This window comes from Oncorhynchus tshawytscha, linkage group LG17 (assembly GCF_018296145.1).
Source record: "Oncorhynchus tshawytscha isolate Ot180627B linkage group LG17, Otsh_v2.0, whole genome shotgun sequence".
NCBI lineage: Eukaryota > Metazoa > Chordata > Actinopteri > Salmoniformes > Salmonidae > Oncorhynchus > Oncorhynchus tshawytscha.
The window spans coordinates 2,835,554-2,858,839 of record NC_056445.1 but is presented as its reverse complement, the minus strand read 5'-3'; the positions used below and the strand labels follow the sequence as shown (position 1 = coordinate 2,858,839).

The 23,286-nt window shown below is 44.5% G+C and overlaps 1 protein-coding gene across 17 annotated transcripts in view; it reads left to right on the top strand.

Moving 5' to 3' along the window:
* LOC112216701 (DISP complex protein LRCH3) overlaps positions 1 to 18,830 on the top strand; it is a 79,909-nt gene extending 61,079 nt beyond the window's left edge. For 2 of the 17 annotated variants that reach the window (XM_024376700.2, XM_042300011.1), the window contains exons 14-22: positions 2,209 to 2,262; positions 3,698 to 3,778; positions 6,793 to 6,846; positions 8,833 to 8,869; positions 9,160 to 9,273; positions 10,331 to 10,431; positions 10,732 to 10,869; positions 11,203 to 11,280; positions 11,855 to 12,334. In XM_024376700.2, coding sequence (XP_024232468.1) covers positions 2,209 to 2,262; positions 3,698 to 3,778; positions 6,793 to 6,846; positions 8,833 to 8,869; positions 9,160 to 9,273; positions 10,331 to 10,431; positions 10,732 to 10,869; positions 11,203 to 11,280; positions 11,855 to 12,055 — 858 coding nt within the window. In that variant the 3' untranslated portion in view covers positions 12,056 to 12,334. Of the gene's footprint in view, positions 1 to 2,208; positions 2,263 to 3,697; positions 3,779 to 6,792; positions 6,847 to 8,832; positions 8,870 to 9,159; positions 9,274 to 10,330; positions 10,432 to 10,731; positions 10,870 to 11,202; positions 11,281 to 11,854; positions 12,335 to 18,057 lie in introns of those variants that run through there. The other 15 variants (XM_024376702.2, XM_024376701.2, XM_024376705.2 and 12 more) reach the window with 15 other exon arrangements.
* Positions 18,831 to 23,286: the final 4,456 nt, after the last annotated feature.

The following is a 23,286-nucleotide window of genomic DNA, read 5'->3' as shown; positions in this document are numbered from 1 at the left end:
ATTCAGTTGATTGGACATGATTTGGAAAGGCACACACCTGTCTATATAAGGTCCCACAGTTGACAGTGCATGTCAGAGCAAAAAAACAAGCCATGAGGTCGATGGAATTGTCTGTAGAGCTCCGAGACAGGATTGTGTCAAGGCACAGATTTGTATTTATTTCACCTTTATCTGATCTGGGGAAGGGTACCAAAACATTTCTGCAGCTTTGAAGGTGCCCAAGAACACAGTGGACACCATCATTCTTAAATGGAAGAAGTTTGGAACCACCAAGACACTTCCAAGAGCTGGCCGCCCGGCCAAACTGAGCAATCAGGGGAGAAGGGCCTTGGTCAGGAGGGTGACCAAGAACCCGATGGTCACTCTGACAGAGCTCTCGAGTTCCTCTGTAGAGATGGGAGAACCTTCCAGAAGGACAACCGTCTCTGCCGCACTCTACCAATCAGGCCTTTGTGGTAGTGGCCAGATGGAAGCCACTCTTCAGTAAAAGGCACATGACAGCCCACTTGGAATGTACCAAAAAGGCATCCAAAGGACTCTGATCATTAGAAATGCAATTCTCTGGTCTGGTGAAACCTAGATTGACAGTGTCCTTTGCCCCTGCTTGTCGAACACTGTTTTCCCGCAGTTCCGTTAACAACGGCGAGGGCAAGGTGTTCAGCAGGCCTTAGCAAAAAGCACTAGGTGCTAGTTAGCTATCTAACTAGGACTCCGGTACACAGCAGGTGGGATAGCTAGCTAGCTCGCACACCGGTAGACAGTGTACTCTCCACCCTCCCTGCCTGTCGAGAACTGCTTTCCCGCAGTTATGTTAACTACGGTGAGGGCAGGTGTTCGGCAGACGGAATCAAAGCTAATTAGATAGGTAGCTTGGAGTACTTGGGTACGCGGGAGGCGAGGGTGACACCGGTAGCTAGCTAGGACACCGGTAGACTGTGTCCTTCGCCCCCGAAAAACTCAGAAAATAATATTTTTATTTCACATTTAATCGCATAGACAATTGGGTTAAATCTCAAATATCAAGGGTCACAAAAGCATGAAGATGGCGTGCGTGGGGTGGTCACAATGACACACTATTAGCAAGATGCTCGCATAGTCCCTGTCCATTGTCACTTAATGATACTATCTCTAAGAGCCCACTAATAATGGAAATTAAGCACACACCATGTGTGTGTGAAATAATACCATGCTATTTTTTTGAGGAGAGTGCACAATTCTGAACTTGAAAATGTATCAATAAACCATTTAGGCACATTTGGGCAGACTTAATACATTTTGAAAAGTAATGCAATGGTTCATTGGATCAGTCTAAAACTTTGGCCATACACTGCTGCCATCTAGTGGCCAAAATCTAAATTGTGCCTAGGGTCCTAAGTCATATAATGGCCTTTTTCTTGCATTTTAAAGATGGAACAAACATTTTTTGAGAACTCATCTTTATTTTTTATTTTTGTCATTTTAGGCAAAAACAACCATTTTAAAGGGGTCCGATCCCTTAAGCAATAAGGCACAAGGAGGTGTGGTATATGGCCAATATACCACGGCTAAGGGCTGTTCTTATGCATGACGTGAAGCGGAGTGCCTGGACGCAGCCCTTAGCCATGGTATATTGGCCATATATCACAAACCCCCAAGGTGCCTTATTGCTAGTATAAACTGGTTACCAACATAATTAGAACAGTGCAAATAAATGTTTTGTCATACCTGTGGTATACGGTCTGATATACCACGCTGTCAGCCAATCAGCATTCAAGACTCGAACCACCCAGTTTATAATTGTGCTTATTCCATGCAATTGTCAAGACCAAGTTTCCACAGATGACTTCAGCCATTTGGAAAAACCTTCCATAGCTAAATATATTTAGCTTCCTTTCTCTCATCCGACTGGTGTTAGCCAGCTACTACTGGCACTGTTTCTGCGTAACCCAAGTGCTTTGGTCTGGTTTTAGAACTCTTGAGATTCGGCTGAAAAGTTGTTAGCACTGTCACTTCTTTAATGAAGCATTGTGAATGACTTTATAAGGTGCTGACTCAAATATATTCCATTGTGTGACGCGGCGCACATTTTGGCTGGTGCTACCAACTGAAAATTGTTAGTCTGGAGCCTTGGCTATATATCCTAGCTATCTCCCCCTCCTCTCCATCCTCACCTCCTGTCTTCCCTGTATGTTCTGTCCTCATTCCCTCTCTTCCACTCCTCCCTGCCAGAACACGTACCCCTCCAGGCGTTCTACCCACACGGACGACTCGGCCCTCTTCATGGTAAGGCCCCGGGGCTGTGCACCCATTCTCTTCTTCCCTTCACTCCTCCTCCACTGATTTTAAAACAGTGGTCAATTTAGATTTTACATTAACAAATAACCTTTGATTCATTGCATGTACATCTCTTATTAAAGTGAAAAGAAACCAATGAATACATTTACTCAATACAATGTTATTTTTCAAGTAATCTTTCTCAAACATTTATATATCATTCCATACAATAATCTGTACTCTAAATAAAAAATATATATAATTGCCGACCCCCCTTCAATTCCCGGTCGCTCGCACATGGGGTGTTACCTGCTCGCTTTCTGTCTTCTACCCACCCGTCAACACCCAATAACCTTTCATAGTCCTCTCCCTCCTTCTCCAACTAGTCTTCCAGGGTTGGATTGACACTTGTCTGATTTGTAGTGTGAATGGTTATACACAATCTATAGACTTACAGGTAACTGACAAAATAAAGGTAGCACTTGAGTAAATGAGGGATTCAAAGTATATTGAAAGCAGGTGCCTCCACACAGTTCTGGTTCCTGAGTTAATTAAGCAATTAACATCCCATCATGCTTAGGGTCATGTATAAAAATGCCCAGTTAACCATTATTTTGGCTACCATGTCTAGAAGAAGAGATCTCAGTGACTTTGAAAGAGGGGTCTCAAATGAGCATATGGGGTTTAAAGTGTGTGTGTGTGTGTCAGTAACCAGATCTCAACCCAATTGAACACATATGGTAGATTCTGGAGCGGTGCCTGAGACGGCGTTTTCCACCAACATCAACAAAACACCAAATGATGGAATTTCTCATGGAAGAATGGTGTTTCATCCCTCCCAATAGAGTTCAAGACACGTGTAGAATATCTAACTGTGACGTTTTCATTACGCACAACTGCCAAGTGGGACTAAGATGAAACGCTCATTTTCGATTTCTGTCAAGTGCCTAATGAACACAACTCTGGCTATTATACATTTTTCACACAAATGTTCCTCTGACCCAAACTGTACTCCTCTGTCTCACTTTTCTCTGAGCACAGTATGGTGTAACCCAAGGATCAGCCTGCTTTGTTACTCACTCACTTAAGGAAATGTAAATATCCACACGGTATGGTTTGGGTCGGCACGAAAGTGTGAAAATGCTGTTAGCAGCAGGTCATCTAATAACTATACTATTGGATTCCTTGCCTGTCCCCTTCTTGCATTCACCTGTTCAAGAGACAATGGTCATATCCCAAATGGCACCCTGTTCCCTATATAGTTCACAAATGTTGTATGGAGAGCCCATGGGGCGCAGCAAATAGGTCCCTTCGTCTTCCTGGCACATTGTAACCAGCCTACACCTGTCCTGGCTTAACCCCTCCACTTCTTTCCCTTCTGATTCCCCTCTTTCTGTATGTGTTTCTTTTCTCTCTCTTCCATCTCCGGCTGGGTCACTGTTAGAGCGAGTCCCAGCCTCGCATGGTGTTTGAGGTAGACACTGACACCAACACTATAAAGAGGAGGCCTGGCACTCACAAGCAGGTGAAACACTTTTAGTTACAGTCCTACACACTCACAAACATTTGACTTGTTTCACATGCACATTTAGGGAGCAACTATGTGTACACAGCATACATACACACACAGTCACACATTGTTGGATTAATGATACACTGCAATACATACAAACAAACCAAGTCATAGGCATTTAATCCTAATTGCTTCTGTAAGTTGTTCTGGATAAGAGCATCTGCTAAATGACTAAAATGTAAAATGGTGTACATGCGCTGTCTGCAAACATACACTACAGTGTATTCAGACCCCTAAACTTTTTCTACATTTTGTTATGTTACAGCCTTATTCTAAAATGTTAATTTCATCCAGCAACACACAGTACCCCATAATGACATAGGCACATATTTATTCAAAATATTTACTAAAGTATTCAGACCATTTGCTATGAAACTAAATTGAGCTCATATGCATCCTGTTTCCATTGATCATCCGTGATGCTTCCACTGTGCACATCATAGCAAAAATAAAGCCATGAGGTCGAAGGAATTGTCTGTAGAGCTCAGAGACAGGATTGTGTTGAGGCACAGATCTAGGGAAGGGTACCAAAAAATGTCTGCTGCATTGAAGGTCCCCAAGAACACAGCGGCCTCCATCATTCAAGACTCTTCCTAGAGCTGGCCTCCCGGCCATACTGAGCAATCGTGGGAGAAGGGCCTTGGTCAGGGAGATGATCAATTACCCAATGGTCACTCTGACAGAGCTCCAGAGTTCCTCTGTGGAGATGGGAGAACCTTCCAGAAGGACAACCATCTCTGCAGCACTCCACCAATCAGGCCTTTATGTTAGAGTGGCAAGACAGCAGCCACTCTGTAAAAGGCACATGACAGCCCGCTTGGAGTTTGTCAAAAAGCACCTAAAGGACTCTGACTATGAGAAACAATATTGTCTGGTCTGATGAAACCAAGATTGAACACTCTGGCCTGAATACCAAGCGTCACGTCTGGAGGACACCTGGCACCATCCCTACGGTGAAGCATGGCAGCATCATGCTGTTGGGATGTTTTTCAGCAGCAGGGACTGGGAGTCAGGATCAAGGGAAACCTGAGAGATCCTTGATGAAAACTTGCTCCAGACCGCTCAGGACCTCAGACTGGGGGGCGAAGGTTCACCTTCCAACGACCCTAAGCACACAGCCAAGACAATGCAGGACTGGCTTCGGGACAAATCTCTGAATGTCCTTGAGGGGCCCAGCCAGAGCACAGACTTAAATCCCATCGAACATCTCTGGAGAGACCTAAAAATAGCTGTGCAGCGACACTCCCCGTCCAACCTGACAGAGCTTCAGAGGATCTGTAGAGAAGAATGGGAGAAACTCCCCAAATACAGGTGTGCCAAGCTTGTAGCGTCATGCCCAAGAAGACTTGAGGCTGTAATCGCTGCCAAAGGTGCTTCAACAAAGTACTGAGTAAAGGGTATGAATACTTATGTAAATGTGATATTTCAGTTTTTTATTTTTAATACCTTTGAAAATAATTCTAAAAACCTGTTTTTGCTCTGCCATTGTGGGTTATTGTGTGTGAATTGATTTTTAAAAAAATAATCATAATTTCTTTTTAGAACAAGGCTGAAGCGTACCAATGTGGAAAAAGTCAAGGGGTCTGGATACTTTCAAATGCACTGTGTGTGTGTATATATATATATATATATATATATGTGTATATGTAAGTATGTGTACACCCATTCAAATTAGTGGATCCGGCTATTTCAGCCACACCTGCTGCTGACAGGTGAATAAAACCTAGCAAACAGCCATGCAATCTCCATACATAAACGTTGGCAGTGGAATAGCTCACTGAAGAGCTCAGTGACTTTCAACATGGCACCGTCATAGGATGCCACCTTTCCAATAAGTCCATTCGACAAATTTCTACCCTGCTAGAGCTGCCCCAGTCAACTGTAAATGCTGTTAGCCGCGAAGTGTTAGGCCACACGAGCTCACAGAACGGGAGCCTAGTGCTGAAGCGCATAGCCCTTAAAAATGGTCTGTTCATAGTTGCAACACTTGCTACCAAGTTCTAAACTGCCTCTGGAAGCAACGTCAGCACAATAACTGTTAGTTGGGATCTTCATGAAATGGGTTTCCATAGCCGAGCAGCCGCACACAAGCCTTAAGATCAGCATGTGCAATGCCAAGCGTTGGCTAGAGTGGTGTAAAGCTCGCTGCCATTGTACTCTGGAGCAGTGGAAACGGATTCTCCGGAGTGATGTATCTGGGTTTGGTGGATGCCAGGAGGAATGCCCCAATGCGTAGTGCCAACTGTAAAGTTTGGTGGAGGAGGAATAATGGTCTGGGGCTGTTTTTCATGGTTCGGACTAGGCCCCTTAGTTCCAGTGAAGGGAAATCTTAACGCTACAGCATACAATGACATTCTAGACTATTTGATGCTTCCAACTTTGTGGCAACAGTTTGGGAAGGCCCTTTCCTTTTTCAGCATGACAGTGCCCCTATGCACAAAGTGAGGTCCATACCGAAATGGTTTGTCGATCGGTGTGGAAGAACTTGACTGGCCTGCATAGAGCCCTGACCTCAACACCATCGAACACCTTTGAGATGAAGTGGAACGCCGACTGCGAGCCCGGCCTAAACACCTAACGTCAGTGCCCGACCTCACTCATGCTCTTGTGGCTGAAGTCCCCGTAGCAATGTTCCAACATCTAGTGGAAAGCCTAACCAGAAGAGTGGAGGCTGTTGTATCAGGTGTCCACATCATTTTTGTCATGTAATGTACCATCACACAAACGCAAACACCCACACTCACGGTTGTTGTTTTGTTGCCCTTATCTGTGCAGCATGCTGTTTCCACTGTGCTTACTCAATTAGCAGAATAGTACTCAATGTTCTCTTGACCTTTCTCAGCATTTAATAGTCTCTTTATCTTATTTTTCTTGAGTTACATTTTTATTTTTAAAAATCCTTCAATCCACCTTTTGGCTTTACTTTCTTGTCTCTCTCCTTTATATTTTTGTGCCCCCCACCCCAGTCTCTTTCCGGGTCTGGGATGTCCATAGATATCGTCCCCACGTGTCTACTGCAGGTACTCCAAACTTGCACGTCTTCTTTTCAACCTCCCTTCTGTCTCTTTCTCTTTATATCCTTATACTTTGGGTGTTAGAGCATGTTGCAAAACACTGGCCCAGGGCCAGTTAGGTGATTGTTAGGGTTTGGCTCGCACATGTGTCTCCCTTGAAAAATGGCTGCCGTGGCATCACCCAGGTGTGAGCGGAGGTGTTTCCCCTGTACAATGTAAAGCACTTTGAGCACCTAGTAGCAAAACACTAGGTGTATATAAATCCAATCCATTAGAGATCGACCAATTATTATTTTTCAACGCCGATACCAATTATTGGAGGACCAAAAAAATCCGATGACGATTTTTATATATAGATTTGTAATGATGACAATTACAACAATAGTGAATGAACAATTTTATTTTAACTTAAAATAATACAAAAATAAAATTAATTTAGTCTCAAATAAATAATGAAACATGTTCAATTTGGTTTAGATAATGCAAAAACAAAGTGTTGGAGAAGAAAGTAAAAGTGCAATATGTGCCATGTAAGAAAACGTTTTAGTTCCTTGCTCAGAACATGAGAACATATGAAAGTTGGTGGTTCCTCTTAACATGAGTCTTCAATATTCCCAGGTAAGAAGTTTTAGGTTGTAGTTATTATAGGAATTATAGGACTATTTCTCTCTCTACCATTTTTATTTCATATACCTTTGACTATTAGATGTTCTTATAGGTACTTTAGTATTGCCAGCCTAATCTCGGGAGTTGATAGGCTTGAAGTCATAAACAGCGCAATGCTGCCTGCAAACGCAGGAAAGTGCTGTTTGAATGAATGCTTACGAGCCTGCTGCTTCCTACCACCACTCAGTCAGACTTCGCTATCAAATATTAAATCATAGACTAAATATAATAAACACAGAAATACGAGCCTTTGGTCATTAATATGGTCAAATCCGGAAACTATCATTTCAAAAACAAAACGTTTATTCTTTCAGTGAAATACAGAACCGTTCCGTATTTTATTGAACGGGTGGCATCCCTAAGTCTAAATATTGCTGTTACATTGCATAATTATGTAAAATTCTGGCAAATTAATTATGGTCTTTGTTAGGAAGAAATGGTCTTCACACAGTTTGCAACGAGCCAGGCGACCCAAACTGCTGCACATACCCTGACTGCTTGCAGCTAATTCATGTTAGCAGGCAATATTAACTAAATATGTAGATCTAAAACTATATACTTGTGTGTTGATTTTAAGAAAGGCATTGATGTTTATGGTTAGGTACATTGGTGCGACGACAGTGCTTTTTTCGCGAATGCTCTTAAATCATCACCTGTTTGGTGAAGTAGGCTGTGATTCAATGATAAATTAACAGGCACCACATTGATTATATGCAACGCAGGACAAGCTAGTAATATCATCAACCATGTATAGATAACTAGTGATTATGTTAAGATTGATTGCTGTTTTTTATAAGGTAAGTTTATTGCTAGCTAGCAACTTACCTAGGCTCCTTACTGCACTCGCGTAACAGGTAGTAAGCCTGCCACCCAGTCTCCTCGTGGAGTGCAATGTAATCGGCCATAATCGGCGTCCAAAAATGCCGTATAACCGATTGTTATGAAAACTTGAAATTGGCCCTAATTAATCGGTCGACCTCTACAATCCATGAATATGATAGAGTCAGCTTATAATAACTAAGGGCCACTCTACCTACCTGCAGCCAGAGAGCTTCATGGCTCTATGCCCACAGTCCACCCTCTCTTATGTAACAGTTGCCCATCTTTGTTGTCGCGCTAAAAGATAGGTCTGTAAACACCAAACAGTCGAGTGATGTTTACAGGCCTTTCCCTCCCCCATTACATCTCTGGTGTCAAAGGAGGTGTGAAACCGGAGTATTGTTGAGGGAACTGTATATGCATGAATGCTGGTGTTTTTTGTCTTGACTCAAATTAAATGAACTCTCTCTCTGTTTGCTCTCCGCTGGGACTCGACTGGCCACTCAGCAGGGCGAGGATCGCTGCTCCTCCCTGTCTCCCACGGGTAAGACAACAGTCACACTATTCCTCCATTTCCCTCTACGGTTACATCACGGCTGCCATACACTGCTCGGTGCAGCTTGTCCCACTGGCTTCCAGGGAAACCAGATTATAAATGGCTGTGAACTTGAGCGGCTTCCAACACACACCTCCCTCTCCTTTCTAATTTACTAATTTCTGTATTCCTAATTGACCACTACCCCCTAGACGTTCCTGTGGATCTGAAAGGATTTTACTCCACGGTCTATTCACTCTGCCACTCTCCCACCTGCTCACATCCTGTTCTGCTTGCAGCCCTCCAATCACCTTCTTACCCCGGCACTGTTGCCCCGCCCTCCTGCCAGGGGCCCGCCCAGCGGCCAGACAGCTTCTTGTTTCGCCTCAGCCAGAAGGAAGAGCAGAGGAGAGGTATGTCACCGGATCACAACCTCTGGATCTTGGCTGCATGACCTTGCGAGCTTTGAGAAAAGAGTGTTGGTTCCTCTTGAGCATGCAATGCGCATGTCACAATTGAGTGTCGTATGTGACATTGTTCTGGTAACTGTGTCTGGGCTGATAGACATGTCTGGATGGGATCCTGCAAAGTCACTGAGAGACGGTGGGTAATCATTTTCAATATGGACAGATTTCTATGTTTTTAAATGGGGGAGAGGAAATTGTCTGCTTTTTGACTGTTGTGTATGATGTTCAGCTCTGTTGGTTTTCTGATCCCATCTGTTTGAGTGCTGTCAGACTTCCGTCTTGCTGTAGAGTTCCGCCCGCCTGTCTGCGGTAGAGTTCCGCCCGCCTGTCTGCGTTAGAGTTCCGCCCGCCTGTCTGCGTTAGAGTTCCGCCCGCCTGTCTGCGTTAGAGTTCCGCCCGCCTGTCTGCGTTAGAGTTCCGCCCGCCTGTCTGCGTTAGAGTTCCGCCCGCCTGTCTGCGGTAGAGTTCCGCCCGCCTGTCTGCGGTAGAGTTCCGCCCGCCTGTCTGCGGTAGAGTTCCGCCCGCCTGTCTGCGGTAGAGTTCCGCCCGCCTGTCTGCGGTAGAGTTCCGCCCGCCTGTCTGCGGTGGAGTTCCGCCCGCCTGTCTGCGGTGGAGTTCCGCCCGCCTGTCTGCGGTAGAGTTCCGCCCGCCTGTCTGCGGTAGAGTTCCGCCCGCCTGTCTGCGGTAGAGTTCCGCCCGCCTGTCTGCGGTAGAGTTCCGCCCGCCTGTCTGCGGTAGAGTTCCGCCCGCCTGTCTGCGGTAGAGTTCCGCCCGCCTGTCTGCGGTAGAGCTCCGCCCGCCTGTCTGCGGTAGAGCTCCGCCCGCCTGTCTGCGGTAGTTTGTCTTCTGAATTGTTTGCCATGTGTCTGATCATGCCATTGTATCTGTAGAGAACTGGACTTCACCCTCTTCAGGATAAATGACTAGCACCCATTCTGCTTTCACCAGCTTTTGATCTTGTATGTGAATGTTTGAGCCTGTCTGGTTCTGCCTTCCCCACCAGGTGATGGTGCCGCCTCCAGGCCAGAGCGTGAAGATGTGACCCCTACCCAGCCTCAAGGCCCCATGGGAGAGGAGGCTGCTCTGGTGGAGCAACTGCGGAAGGTGAACAACACCCTACCAACAGATTCTCCCCCCTTTTGACCAAGCCATTAGAGCCTGGAGTTTCTACTGGGTTCCTTGGTCCGTATTCATAAAGCATTTCAGACTAGAAGTGCTGAACTAGAATCAGTCTTTCCTTTCAGATCATAATGAGTACAATTAGATGGACCCGGGACCTGATCCTAGATCAGTACTCCTACTCTGAGATGCTTTATGAGCCCTGATCGGATCACAAGGTCAGGAAAAGCTCCTGTCCCTACATGTGCTGATCCCCCTGTAATTGTGTCCTGCTCTATTTTGTAGAACATAGAGTCGCGTCTGAAAGTGTCCTTGCCCAGCGACCTGGGAGCAGCACTGACCGACGGGGTCGTCCTCTGCCATCTGGCTAATCACGTGCGGCCGCGATCCGTACCCAGCATCCATGTGCCCTCCCCTGCTGTGGTGAGTTTGTGTGTGCACTATGCGTGTGCTGTGCGTGCATACCATACGTGCATTAGTGATGTCAGTTTCAGAATGAATTTAGTCAGTCAGGAACACTACACTTCAAGCATATCAATACAACAATGCTCCTTTTTACTTTGCCATACATTTGCATTGGGGTTATGATCAGACACTGTTTTTGTCCCAAATGGCACCCTATTTCCTACATAGTGCACTACTGTGACCGTAGGCGCTGGTCAAAAGTAGTGCACTATACAGGTAATAGGGCGCCATTTGAGACAAGCCGCTGTCGTTGTGCTTACCAGTGTCCCCGTTCTGTCTCTGTCCATCAAGCCCAAACTGACGATGGCCAAGTGTCGGCGGAACGTGGAGAACTTTCTGGAGGCGTGTCGCAGGATCGGGGTTCCACAGGTAAGACCTTCATACTAGTTGAATAAAGGAATGGCATACAACTCACTAGTCTTCATGCTTAAACGTCTGTGTGTTTGTTATGGGTAAAGCATATGATACAAGAGAACCTGTACTGACTGACTGTTCTTCAGATTTTAATTTGCTAGCAGCAGACGGTGACCTCACCAATTTAGTTAAATACCTAAAGGCTACTTTCAGTACAGGTTTTTCTCTTCAGTCATAAGATTTCTTGTACGGAGTAAGTAAGACAGACTCCCTCTACTACTCTGCTTTTTGTATCATCACTAAAGTTTAGCTTAGTTCTGTCCTTGCTCTTTTTATCAGTTGACTCCAGCTAACTCATCTGACATACTGGCAACCTGCAGAGCTTTTGTAAACTTGACTTGGAGAGCCGCTTGCCTGTTCCTAACAGTAACTTTCTCTTTCTGCTCCTCCGCTCTTCTTTCTTTTAACTGTAACACTTCCCCCTCAAACTCATCTTCCATCTGTCCGTCCAAACACACATCTCCCCTATCTATTTAATTGTATCCTTTGCCTGCCGATTCTCTCCCCTACTTCATGTCCCATGGGACAGGAGAGGCTGTGCACAGTGGAGGAGGTTCTGGATGGCCGGGGAGGCTGTGTTTACGGGACGCTGGGGGTCCTGCTCTCCATGGCTCCTCCCCCCCTCCTAATGCCTTCTCCCCCGGCCCAGATGGCAGGCTTCGCCCTCTTCTATCTGTCCATCATGTCTGTACTGTGTGCCCTGTACTGCCACCTGGTGCCCCACCTCTGAACTGTCTGTCTGGATGCACAACCCCTTTCTCACTTTACCAACTCGCTCTCCACCACTTGTACACACACATGCTGGCTCACACACCACTCGTACACATACATGCTCGCTCTCCACCACTCGTACACACACATGCTGGCTCACACACCACTCGTACACGTACATGCTGGCTCTCCACCACTCATACACACACATGCTGGCTCACACACCACTCGTACACGTACATGCTGGCTCTCCACCACTCATACACACACATGCTGGCTCACACACCACTCGTACACACATGCTGATTCTCCACCACTCATACACATACATACTGGCTCACACACCACTCGTACACACACATGCTCGCTCACACACCACACATACACACACATGCTGGCTCTCCACCACTCGTACACACACACGCTGGCTCTCCACCACTCGTACACACACACGCTGGCTCTCCACCACTCGTACACACACACGCTGGCTCTCCACCACTCGTACACACACACGCTGGCTCTCCACCACTCGTACACACACACGCTGGCTCTCCACCACTCGTACACACACACGCTGGCTCTCCACCACTCGTACACACACACGCTGGCTCTCCACCACTCGTACACACACACACGCTGGCTCTCCACCACTCGTACACACACACGCTGGCTCACACACCACTCGCACTCCTACGCGCTTCTCATTTCATATTGCGCCGACTCCCATCACCACAGCGGTATCCATTCAGACGCAGCAGAACTCGACAAGGGAAAAACACAAGAATGAGAGTGGACCTCTCTGTCCCACTTTACCATAACAAAGAGGAGCGCTCGCCACTGCCTGGTTTGCCATCCACTGAAAAGGGAACAACTCCATATGCCAAATACCATATAGTAGGTTTTATCTTTTGTTGTTCCAGTTGTTTGTTGGGGACGGTTACTTGCTTCCAATCAAGGAGTGGCAAGATGGACCTTCAATGCTCCCTTGTTACCAATCTGTCATATACTGGCACAGCGAGACCCTGGAGGTTGCTGGGTTGTCAATGAGCTGTCTGCTACTGGACCTACCTACTGAACCTCCTTCTGTGCCTTAGGTTTGTCCGCCTGCCGACGTGTGTGCGTGTTTTTTAGATGGAACCTTCCCACCCGAAAGCCACTTCCATTGCACAGATAACATCAAAGTCGGGGGGCTTGTCATATGTAGCCTCCGTGCTTCCTCCTCCCCGACTGCCCCTGAGAAGAACCAACCACAAGTAATCTGACCAATCAACGCCAAGCGCTTCCCTTCTCTCCTGACTCGAACATGGCTTAGCCTTAGCTGCAAAGTCAGTCGGACGTTTTTGCCTAATCAAGAAGAGAGCAGGTAGCCGAGGGTCATTTGTAAGCCTTTGAGTCCTTGCTGACGCACAATCAAGTATCCTACAGGTACCCTTTTCTCCTTGACTGTCTGTGATCGAGCCCCCCTCTGTCCTAACGCTCATTTTGTGGCTTTGGGGTGATGTTACCCCTAGGTACAGATCTAGGATCAGCTTCCCCTTCCCCAATCCTAACCTTAGTGGAACTGAAATGCTCAAATCAACCTACATTTTACATGTTGACATTAGGTAACATTGTTGAACATGATGTTATGAAAATGCTTTTAAAGTATATGATAGGTTTGAGAGCACCTAGCACACGCTTGGAAAGATGTGGCCACAGCCATATTGAAAAAAAACGTCATGGGAATTGGTAGAGCGTCCGCTGCCGAACTGTACGCATGGCTTTTTGATCAAGACTGATTATGAAGTGAATAAACGAAAAGCTACAACTACCAATTTGAGATGGAACAACAATAAAATATTAACAATCATGTTGACAAGCCTGTATTGTCCTGTCAAAAAATCCACTTGCATACGTTTTTGAGCTCAGTCAGTTGTAGGCTACATAAGTGATTTTCACATGGGCAGGGGGCATCGGAGCTAAATACAGGATGCCCACAATAGCAAAGCAGTTAGCTAGTATTGAATAAACTTGTATAGTCCAGTCAATAAACCAATTGCACGTTTTTATGTTCATTCAGCGAGCAAGGTCTAGCTGTGTTAAACATTACAGTAGTTTAGACGGGCATCGATCATACTGTTAGCCATCAAGCTAGCTAAGAGCAAAAAGCTTAGCTAACCGCATGGTAGTGCCCACAACAATAGTCTCTTTTGTAGGCACATGGTGTACACAATGCATAAAACGGTATTCAATATGGTTTGCAGTGAGGGACTTACGATGTGCCAAACCTGAGCGAGGCTAGCTGGGCTAGGAACAGCTGACTAGTAAAACAAGTATTCAGTTCATGGAAGCTAACGTTAGCTACAGACATGTAGGTTGTTAAATGTCCAGCATCTAGTAGTCAGACTTACCATATGATGCTGCCAGTATCCATCATAAAATCCTGCACTGTCGCAAGCTGTTCTTATAACATCACTAGCTAGCTAACTAACAAAATATTCATCAATGATAGCTGAGCGTGGCGTGGTTTTGGTCTAGCTACCTAGCTATGATAGCCCAACTTGCACAGTGTATAAGTAGATTATTTAACTACGCAAGTCCGTTAAGAACAAGTTCTTATTTACAATGACTGCCTACCAAGAGGCAAAAGACATCCTGTGAGAACGGGGGATTCAAAATAATAATGTAGGACAAAACACACATCACAACGAAAGAGACAACCACACAACATGGCAGAAACACATGACAGCACAACATAGTAACAACACATCATGACAACATCACCCCATGGTACCTGCACAAACACGGTAGACAACAATGCATCATGTTAAGCAACCACAAGTGTCAGTAAGAGTGTCCATGATTGAGTCTTTGAATGAAGAGATGGAGATAAAACTGTCCAGTTTGAGTGTTTGTTGCAGCTCGTTCCAGTCGCTAGCTGCAGCGAACTGAAAAGATGAGCGACCCAGGGATGTATGTGCTTTGGGGACCTTTAACAGAATGGGTGTTGTACGTGGAGGATGAGGGCTGCAGTAGGTATCTCAGATAGGAGGGAGTGAGGCCTGAGAAGGTTTAATAAATAAGAATCAACCAGTGGGTCTTGCGACAGGTATACAGAGATGACCAGTTTACAGAGGAGTATAGAGTGCAGGGATGTGTCCAACTATAGATTTGACCTTAGCCTGCAGCTTGGATATGTGCTGAGAGAATGACAGTGTACTGTCTAGCCATACTCCCAAGTACAATTGTTCAAACCATGTTATCTGGCTAATTTCTAACCGGATAGCCTTCTAAGAGGCACATATTTTCTTCAAATTTTTCTTGTCAAAATGAAAACATTTTTATGCATTGTAATCTGGCATGCCTGTCAGACGAAACATTCAAGTGATGACACGTTATGAAGATGGCGGCACGCAGTAGTCAGAGGCAATTTTCTATTTTTTTTTTGTTACTGGTTGAAGGGTTTGAACTTGCTTCTTTATCACGTTTGGTTATCAAAATCCCTTTTAACTTACTACAATGTTTCACTTTGTCTTTAACCTTTATTAGGTCAAATGCTAAACTGACCCAAGATCAGTGTCTAGGGGCAACGTCACTCTACCCCCATTTTGTGTCTCTGTGGTGTGTGATGAATGGGGTTAACACTAGCCTGGTTCCAGATCTGTTTGTGCGGTAAAATGGCACAAACACACCTGGGACCAGTCTATGTAGACACAAGCTGTGGTAACAATCAGCCCCAGGATATGGCAGGACTACAGTGCCTTCCCAAAGTTTTCACACCCCTTGACTTTTTCCACATTTTGTCACAAAGTGGGATTAAAATGGCTTTAATTGTAGTTTTTTGTCTACGATCTACACAAAATACACTGTCAAAGTGGGAGAACAAAAATCTGACAAATAAAACCCTAATACAGTGCATTCGGAAAGTATTCAGACCCCTTGGCTGTTTCCAGGTGTTACGTCCAGCCTTATTCTAAAAATTATGACATTTATTTTTTTCTCATCAATCTACACACACTACCCTATAATGACAAAGCGAAACCCGTTTTTTAGAAATGTTTGTAAAAAAAAATGTTTTGCATAAACCTTATTTACGTAAGTATTCATTACCTGAGTTTAGGTGCATCCTGTTTCCATGGATCATCTTTTAGATGTTTCTACAACTTAATTGGAGTCCACCTGTGGTAAATTCAATTGATTGGACATTATTTGGAAAGGCACACACCTGTCTATATTAAGGTCCCACAGTTGACAGTGCATATCAGAGCAAAAACAAAGTCATGAGGTCGAAGGAATTGTCCATAGAGCTCCGAGACAGGATTGTGTCGAGGCACAGATCTGGGGAAGAGACAAGTCTCTGAATGTCCTTGAGTGGCCCAGCCAGAGCATAGACTTGAACCCGATCGAACATCTCTGGAGAGACCTGAAAATAGCTGTGTAGAGACGCTCCCCATCTAACCTGACAGAGCTTGAGAGGATATGCAGAGAGGAATGGGGAGAAACTCCCCAAATACAGATGTGCCAAGCTTTTAGCATCATATCAAAGAAGACTCGAGGCTGTAATCGCTGCCAAAGGTGTTTCAACAAAGTACTGAGTAAAGGGTCTGAATACTTATGTAAATGTGATGTTTCAGTTTTTATGAAGAAAGCCTGTATATTTGTAATGACTGGGTTTATTGAATACACAGTCCTAAGTTTACCTTTACCATACTCAAAGGGATATCCAATGTCTGTGGGGGTTTTTGTGTTTTTTTTTTACCCATCTACCAAAAGGTGTCCTTTGTGAGGCATTGGAAAATCTCCCTGGTTTTTGTGGTCGAATCGGTTTGAAATCACTGCTCTAAATAGAGACTGATGATTGTATGTGTGGGGTACAGAGATGAGGTAGTGATTCAAAAATCATGTTAAACACTATTATTGCACATAGATTGAGTCTCTGACTTGTTCAGTACATTTTTCTTCCTGAACTTATTTAGGTGCCATAACAACAGGGTTGAATACTTGCTTATTGATTTCAGCGTTTCATTTTTAATTAAAAACATAATTCCACTGTAACATTGTGGGGTATTGTGTGTGTTCCAGTGGGGGAAAAATTTTATCCATTTTACATTCTGGTGGTAACACAACAAATTGTGGAAAAAGTCAAGGGGTGTGAATACTTTCTGAAGGCACTGTATTTAGCAATGAGTGCTCTTATACCGTTCTATACAAAGACGAAGCACATATTTTGTGAGACAGAGCGAGTGAATCTATTTTGTTCCAAATGGGACCCTATTCTTTATAGTGCACTACTTTTAATCAGATTCCTATGTGTCCCCTGGTTAAAAGTAGTGCACTCAATAGGGAATAGGGTGACATTCGGGGGGGACAGGCTGTGTGTGTAGTTTGTTGTTGGTCTATGCTGAATGACAAGGAGTAATGTCTCCTCTGGCTTTGAAGAGCGGTGTGAATGTTCTCTGTCAGTGGTCTGTTTGCTTCCAGTGTGTGTAACAACGTGCCTATCTCTCCTGTGTCTTCTGTTGTTGACCTTTCAACTCTTTCCCAGAGCTCCTCCTTTCACAATAAAATGAACCAAATATTTGGTGTGACTTCCTTCCTCTTTGCCGCCTGTCTTCTCTCCTCGCTACTTCTGCTTGTCTTCAGCTTGTTCTCTCTCCTGTGGGATATGTTGTTCAGTGGGTGTCTCAGTGCACAAGTCCCTACTTATTGTAACCCTGTGCCTGTGTTTGCACACCTGCTCCCTGCTCCGCTTCCCTGCTCCGCTTCCCTGCTCCGCTTCCCTGCTCCGCTTCCCTGCTCCGCTTCCCTGCTCCGCTTCGCTTCCCTGCTTCACTTCCCTGCTCTCCTCAAGGTCATGCCATTTGGATCCCGTTCACCTCCTTTTCCATCTTATGTTGAGTTTCTTTCCATTTGTGTTGATTTCTGTTATCTTTTGGTAGTTTTTGTTATTATTTGCCCATCCATTGACATACCCTTTTTTGTTCTCCCGTTTTCCCTCCTCCCTTTGTCGTCTGTGTGCGTGTGCTCTTCATCTGGCCTTAGACGCAGCTGTGCCTGCCCCTCCACATCCTGGAGGAGAGAGGGCTCCCCCTGGTGGCCGGGACGGTGCGTGCACTCCTGGAGCTGGCCCCGCCCAAATACACAACCTCCCCTGCCACCACCACTAACCCTCTGGCCATGTAGGGCAGCAGAGTTCCACACTCACTCATGGATGGACAGACACAGGACCCACCCTCTCGCCCTCCGAATGTACATTATATGGCTTTCCCTCTCGACCCCCCCACCCCCTCAACCATACAGGGTCACCCAGCCTTCCCAGACAGGTCTTCCCCAATGAAGAGAGATGAGGGAGCACGAGTATGTCAAAGAAAGGGGTGACTGTCTCTTCCACTGTGTCCTCACACAGACTGCTTACGACTTGCAGCCTCTAAAGACTGACGGACGAACAGATGAACAACCGAGATTGTCCCAGACAAACGGTCAGTTGGACGGCGAGTAAGAGGGTTTTTTATTTTCTATTACTAGTCATTCTCTCTCCATCCTCCTCTTATCTATGTTCAGTAGGGGTTGTTTTATTTTCTATTATTATTATTATTATTTCATCTTATTTTTCATATTCCTTTTACTTTCACATGTTAGATCCTTGCATGTCAGAGGGGATGGGTGGGTGTATGGGGAAGGGTTAGGAGACTAGCAAGTTGTCGGTTGCCTAAGTAACCTTTAAGGTCATGTGCTACAAAGAGCAACAATAACGGTGATGGTCTGTCGTCATGAGAACATTGATGCTGCCAACACTTAAAATGGCTGTTATTAAATGAACGTGTCTTTTTTGTTTTTGTTATGTGGTCAAATCACGAGCTGGCTGAATCAAAACCAATGCTGGATTAGAGAGGGAGAGGGCGCTCCGGGAATCTCTAAGCTTTATACTTTCTCAAAATGTGTACAAAACATTACGAACACCTTCCTAATATTCAGTTGCACCCCTTTTTGCCCTTAGAACAGCCTCAATTCGTCAGGGCCTGGACTCGACAAGGTGTCGAAAGCATTCTACAGGGATGCTGGCCCATGTTGACTCCAATGCTTCCCACAGTTGTCAAGTTGGCTGGATGTCCTTTGGGTGGTGAACCATTATTGATACACACTGGAAACTGTAGAGTGTAAAAAAAAACAGCATAGTTGCAGTTCTTGACATAAACCGGTGAGCCTGGCACCTACTACCATACCCCGTTCAAAGGCACTTAAATATCTTCTTGCCAATTCACCCTCTGAATGGCACACATACACAATCCATGTCTCAATTGTCTTAAAACTCCTTCTTTAACCTGTCTCCTCGCCTTCATCTACACTGATTGAAGTGGATTTAATAAAGGACCAGCTTTCACCTGGTCAGTTGGTCATGGAAAAAGCAGGTTTTCTTAATGGTTTGTACCCTCAGGGTCATTATACAGAAGTGGTGTAAACTGGGACAAAAAAATAAATCACATTTGTATCCTATTTTCCCCCAACTTTCAGCACACGTCTTCCAACATATTTCAGGTAGACATATATATACTACTCACACACTTTGTTTGTATTGCATATTTTAAATATTTATCTGAATTTACCCCCCAAAAAAGTGTTATTCGAAACATAGTGAAAAAGTTGCAATAAAGGAAGAACCATGCACAATAGTGATCATTTTGATTAACCTTCTATTATAGATTCATTGGAGAAATCATTTGCAAACAAAATTGACAAAATAACAAGCGTTTCGGTGGCAAGGGTGTCAATCATAGACATAAATGGAGGACTCCGAAAGATATAACTCGTTTCAGTATAGACATTGCCATAGAGGGCTTCCACTATTTAAAAGTAGTCAACTGTGTGGGGATTCCTATGGGTTTGGAAGTGATCAGCCAATGATCAGAGGGCTTCCTCAAATTGGGTTGCCTATTGTTTGTAAACCCACGAGTAAGGTAATATCCAGAAGCCAAGGCCAAGATTTATACCAGGACTTTGGTCCCAAGATCCAGACCCAGTGAGTTGAGACCATGACAAGTTAACGACCGAATGTGGTCTTGAGGGGTGAATCAGTCAGGCTTTCAATTTACTCCTAAATGTTGTATAATGCACAATTTTTGAGTAGGCACATGGTGGTCCTCTGTATCTCAGTTGGTAGATCATGGCGCATGCAACTTTAAATGAAAATGGCCTCAATGGCACTGCCGGTGCTGTCACAGACGCCATAATGGCATAGAGTCAAAGATGAAACCTCTATCCCACCATGGTGTCAATTGTTTCGGTTGTGACTTTTTCAGTTTGACTTATTTTGAACATCAAATGAGGTTGGTGGCGCCTTAATTTGGGAGGACAGGCTTGTTGTAATGGCTGGAGCGGAATACATGGAATGGTATGAAACACATGATTTGTTGCCATTCCATTTGCTCCGTTCCAGCCATTATTATGAGGCGTCCTCCCCTCAGCAGCCTCCACTGGCTAACATATTGCTAGCTATCTTTAATTTCCACAGCCTTATTCTAAAACGTACAATATTTTTTTCACCTCATCAATCTACACACAATACCCCATATTAACCAAGAGGAAGCAGTTTTTTAAATTAAATATCTTATTTACAAAACTTTTCAGATCTTTTGCTATGAGACTCGAAATTGAGCTCAGGTGCATCCTGTTTCCATTGATCATCCTTGAGATGTTTCTACAACTTGATTGGACATGATTTGGAAAGGCACACACCTGTCTATATAAGGTCCCACAGTTGACAGTGCATGTTAAAGCAAAAACCAAACCATAAGGTCGAAGAAATTGTCCGTAGAGCTCCGAGACAGGATTGTGTTGACTCACAGATCTGGGGAAGAGTACCAAAAAATGTCAGCAGCATTGAAGGTCCCTAAAAACATAGTGGCCTCCATTATTCTTAAGGGAGGTGACCAAGAACCCGATGGTCATTCTGACAGGGCTCCTGAGTTCCTCTGCGGAGATGGTTGTCCTTCTGGAAAGTTCTCCCATCTCTGCAGCTCTCCACTAAATCAGGCCTTTATGGTAGAGTGGCCAGACGTAAGCCATTCCTCAGTAAAAGGCACATGACATCCCACTTTGAGTTTCCCGAAATGCACCCAAAGGATTCTCAGACCATGAGAAACAAGATTCTCTGCTCTGATGAAACAAAGATTGAACTCTTTAGTCTGAATACCAAGCGTCACGTCTGGAGGAAACCTGGCACCATCCCTACGGTGAAGCCTGGTGGTGGCAGCATCATGCTGTGGGTCTGTTTTTCAGTGGCAGGGACTGGGAGACTAGTCAGGATCGAGGGAAAGATGAACAGAGCAAAGTACAGAGATCCTTGATGAAAACCTGCTCCAGAGTGCTCAGGACCTCAGACTGGGGCCAAGGTTCACCTTCCAACAAGACAATGACCCTAAGCACACAGCCAAGACAACGCAGGACTGCTTCAGGACACGTCTCTGAATGTCCTTGAGGGGCCCAGCCAGAGCCCGGAATCTCTGGAGAGACTTGAAAATAGCTGTGCAGCGGCGCTCCCCATCCAACCTGACAGGATCTGCAGAGAAGAATGGGAGAAACTCCCCAAATACATGTGTGCCAAGCTTGTAGAGTCAAGGTTGTAATCGTGCTTCAACAAAGTGCGAAATAGAGGGCCTGAATACTTTTGTAAATGTGATATTTCTGTTTTTTTGTTTTTTTTTATACATGTGCAAAAATGTTTAAAAAATATAAATATATTTGCTTCGTCATTATAGGGTATTGTGATGAGGGGAAAAAACAATTTAATCAATTTTAGAATAAGCTGTAACGTAACATAATGTGGAAAAAGTCAAGGGGTCTGAATACTTTCCGAATGCACTGTATGTACATCCCAAAAGAGAACTTTACACATTTCTTGATATAGGAGATGTTCGGTACTGACACTATTTAAAAATAGATGAAGATTTACCAACTCAAAAATTTGATCTGAAATGTTTCCAGATAGACTACTCACCATGTGGTCATGCTGGAGAGGGGTGCACTCCCATCACCTGGTGATATTTGTAGGAGTTGCTTAAGGCACAGTCTTTTATTGTGTATGTATAGTTAGTGACGTCAATGTGGGACAGCATTTTTCTATTTTTTTTAGAAAGATGTTTAAAAATCAACTGCGAATTAGATCAGTATCTTTCAAAATAATAATAAAACACCTCAATAGAAATAAGTGTATAAACAATTACTTTTTACTATATTAATTTAACAATATATTTGGTATTGCCTTGGATTGAATTAGAACATATCGTGATGTATATAGATGTCCTAAGTTTGGAGACTTAACTTTTTTATATATATATATAGTTTTTTTCGGGGTGGAATTGCAATTTGCACCACTTGTGTAGAATCACCCATGTATAAAGCTGTAATTCATGTGTTTTTCCACAAGGAGTTGTGTTCTCGTGTAGCTACATGGATTGGACGATGTCCCTAAGCGCTGGGCCAGGGAAGTAAAATAATAAGTACTATAAGATAGAAAACAGGCCTCTTAAAGGGTTAGTGTTACGAGTGGGATTGGTTCAAGCTGATCCTCGACCAGTGTTTCCAGGCAACTTCTTCCTTGAGCACAGCTCAGTCAAGTCTCTAATCAAAGGCGTGTGTATGGGCAGGTTGACTGACAGCATGACATCAAGGCCTGCAACTTTGCATTAGTATCTGTGCTTTTATCTTGCAGTAACGGTTATTTCTTATTGTAGTCCACTACTGACGAGCTGTTGGGGCTGGCCAGGTTCTGGGGCTAAACATACACTACCTTTTTTATTCTCTACGAACCACCTCATCACTTTCACAGTTGAGTTCAACATAGAGTTGAGACCATAGACAAGCAGTAGTGAATATGACATAGTGTCTCCCTCATGCACAGAACTCATCTTTTATCACTACATGTTGCTAAGCTTGTATGACATTCAAATGGATCTACAGATTGAACTATTGATAGTGTTCAAGACACCTTTCCAATTCTCATGATCAAGTTGTTTTTGGTGAATTGTTCAACCACACCTTATAGACACAATGTGGCTCATGCTACACACAGGTGTGCATATTGCTAATTTGGTCTGGCAGCGGTTACAGTAATCTGCCAGACCGGAACAGTATTTATTTGTCACTAGCGCTGTCCTTAGTGAAACCCCATTGAGAAGGCCGTGTTCATTAGGCACCAAACAGAAAAAAACACACTGAAAAAGGAATTACCTGTACTTGTCCAATAAGAAACATTGCAGTTCAGTTGCATGCCCT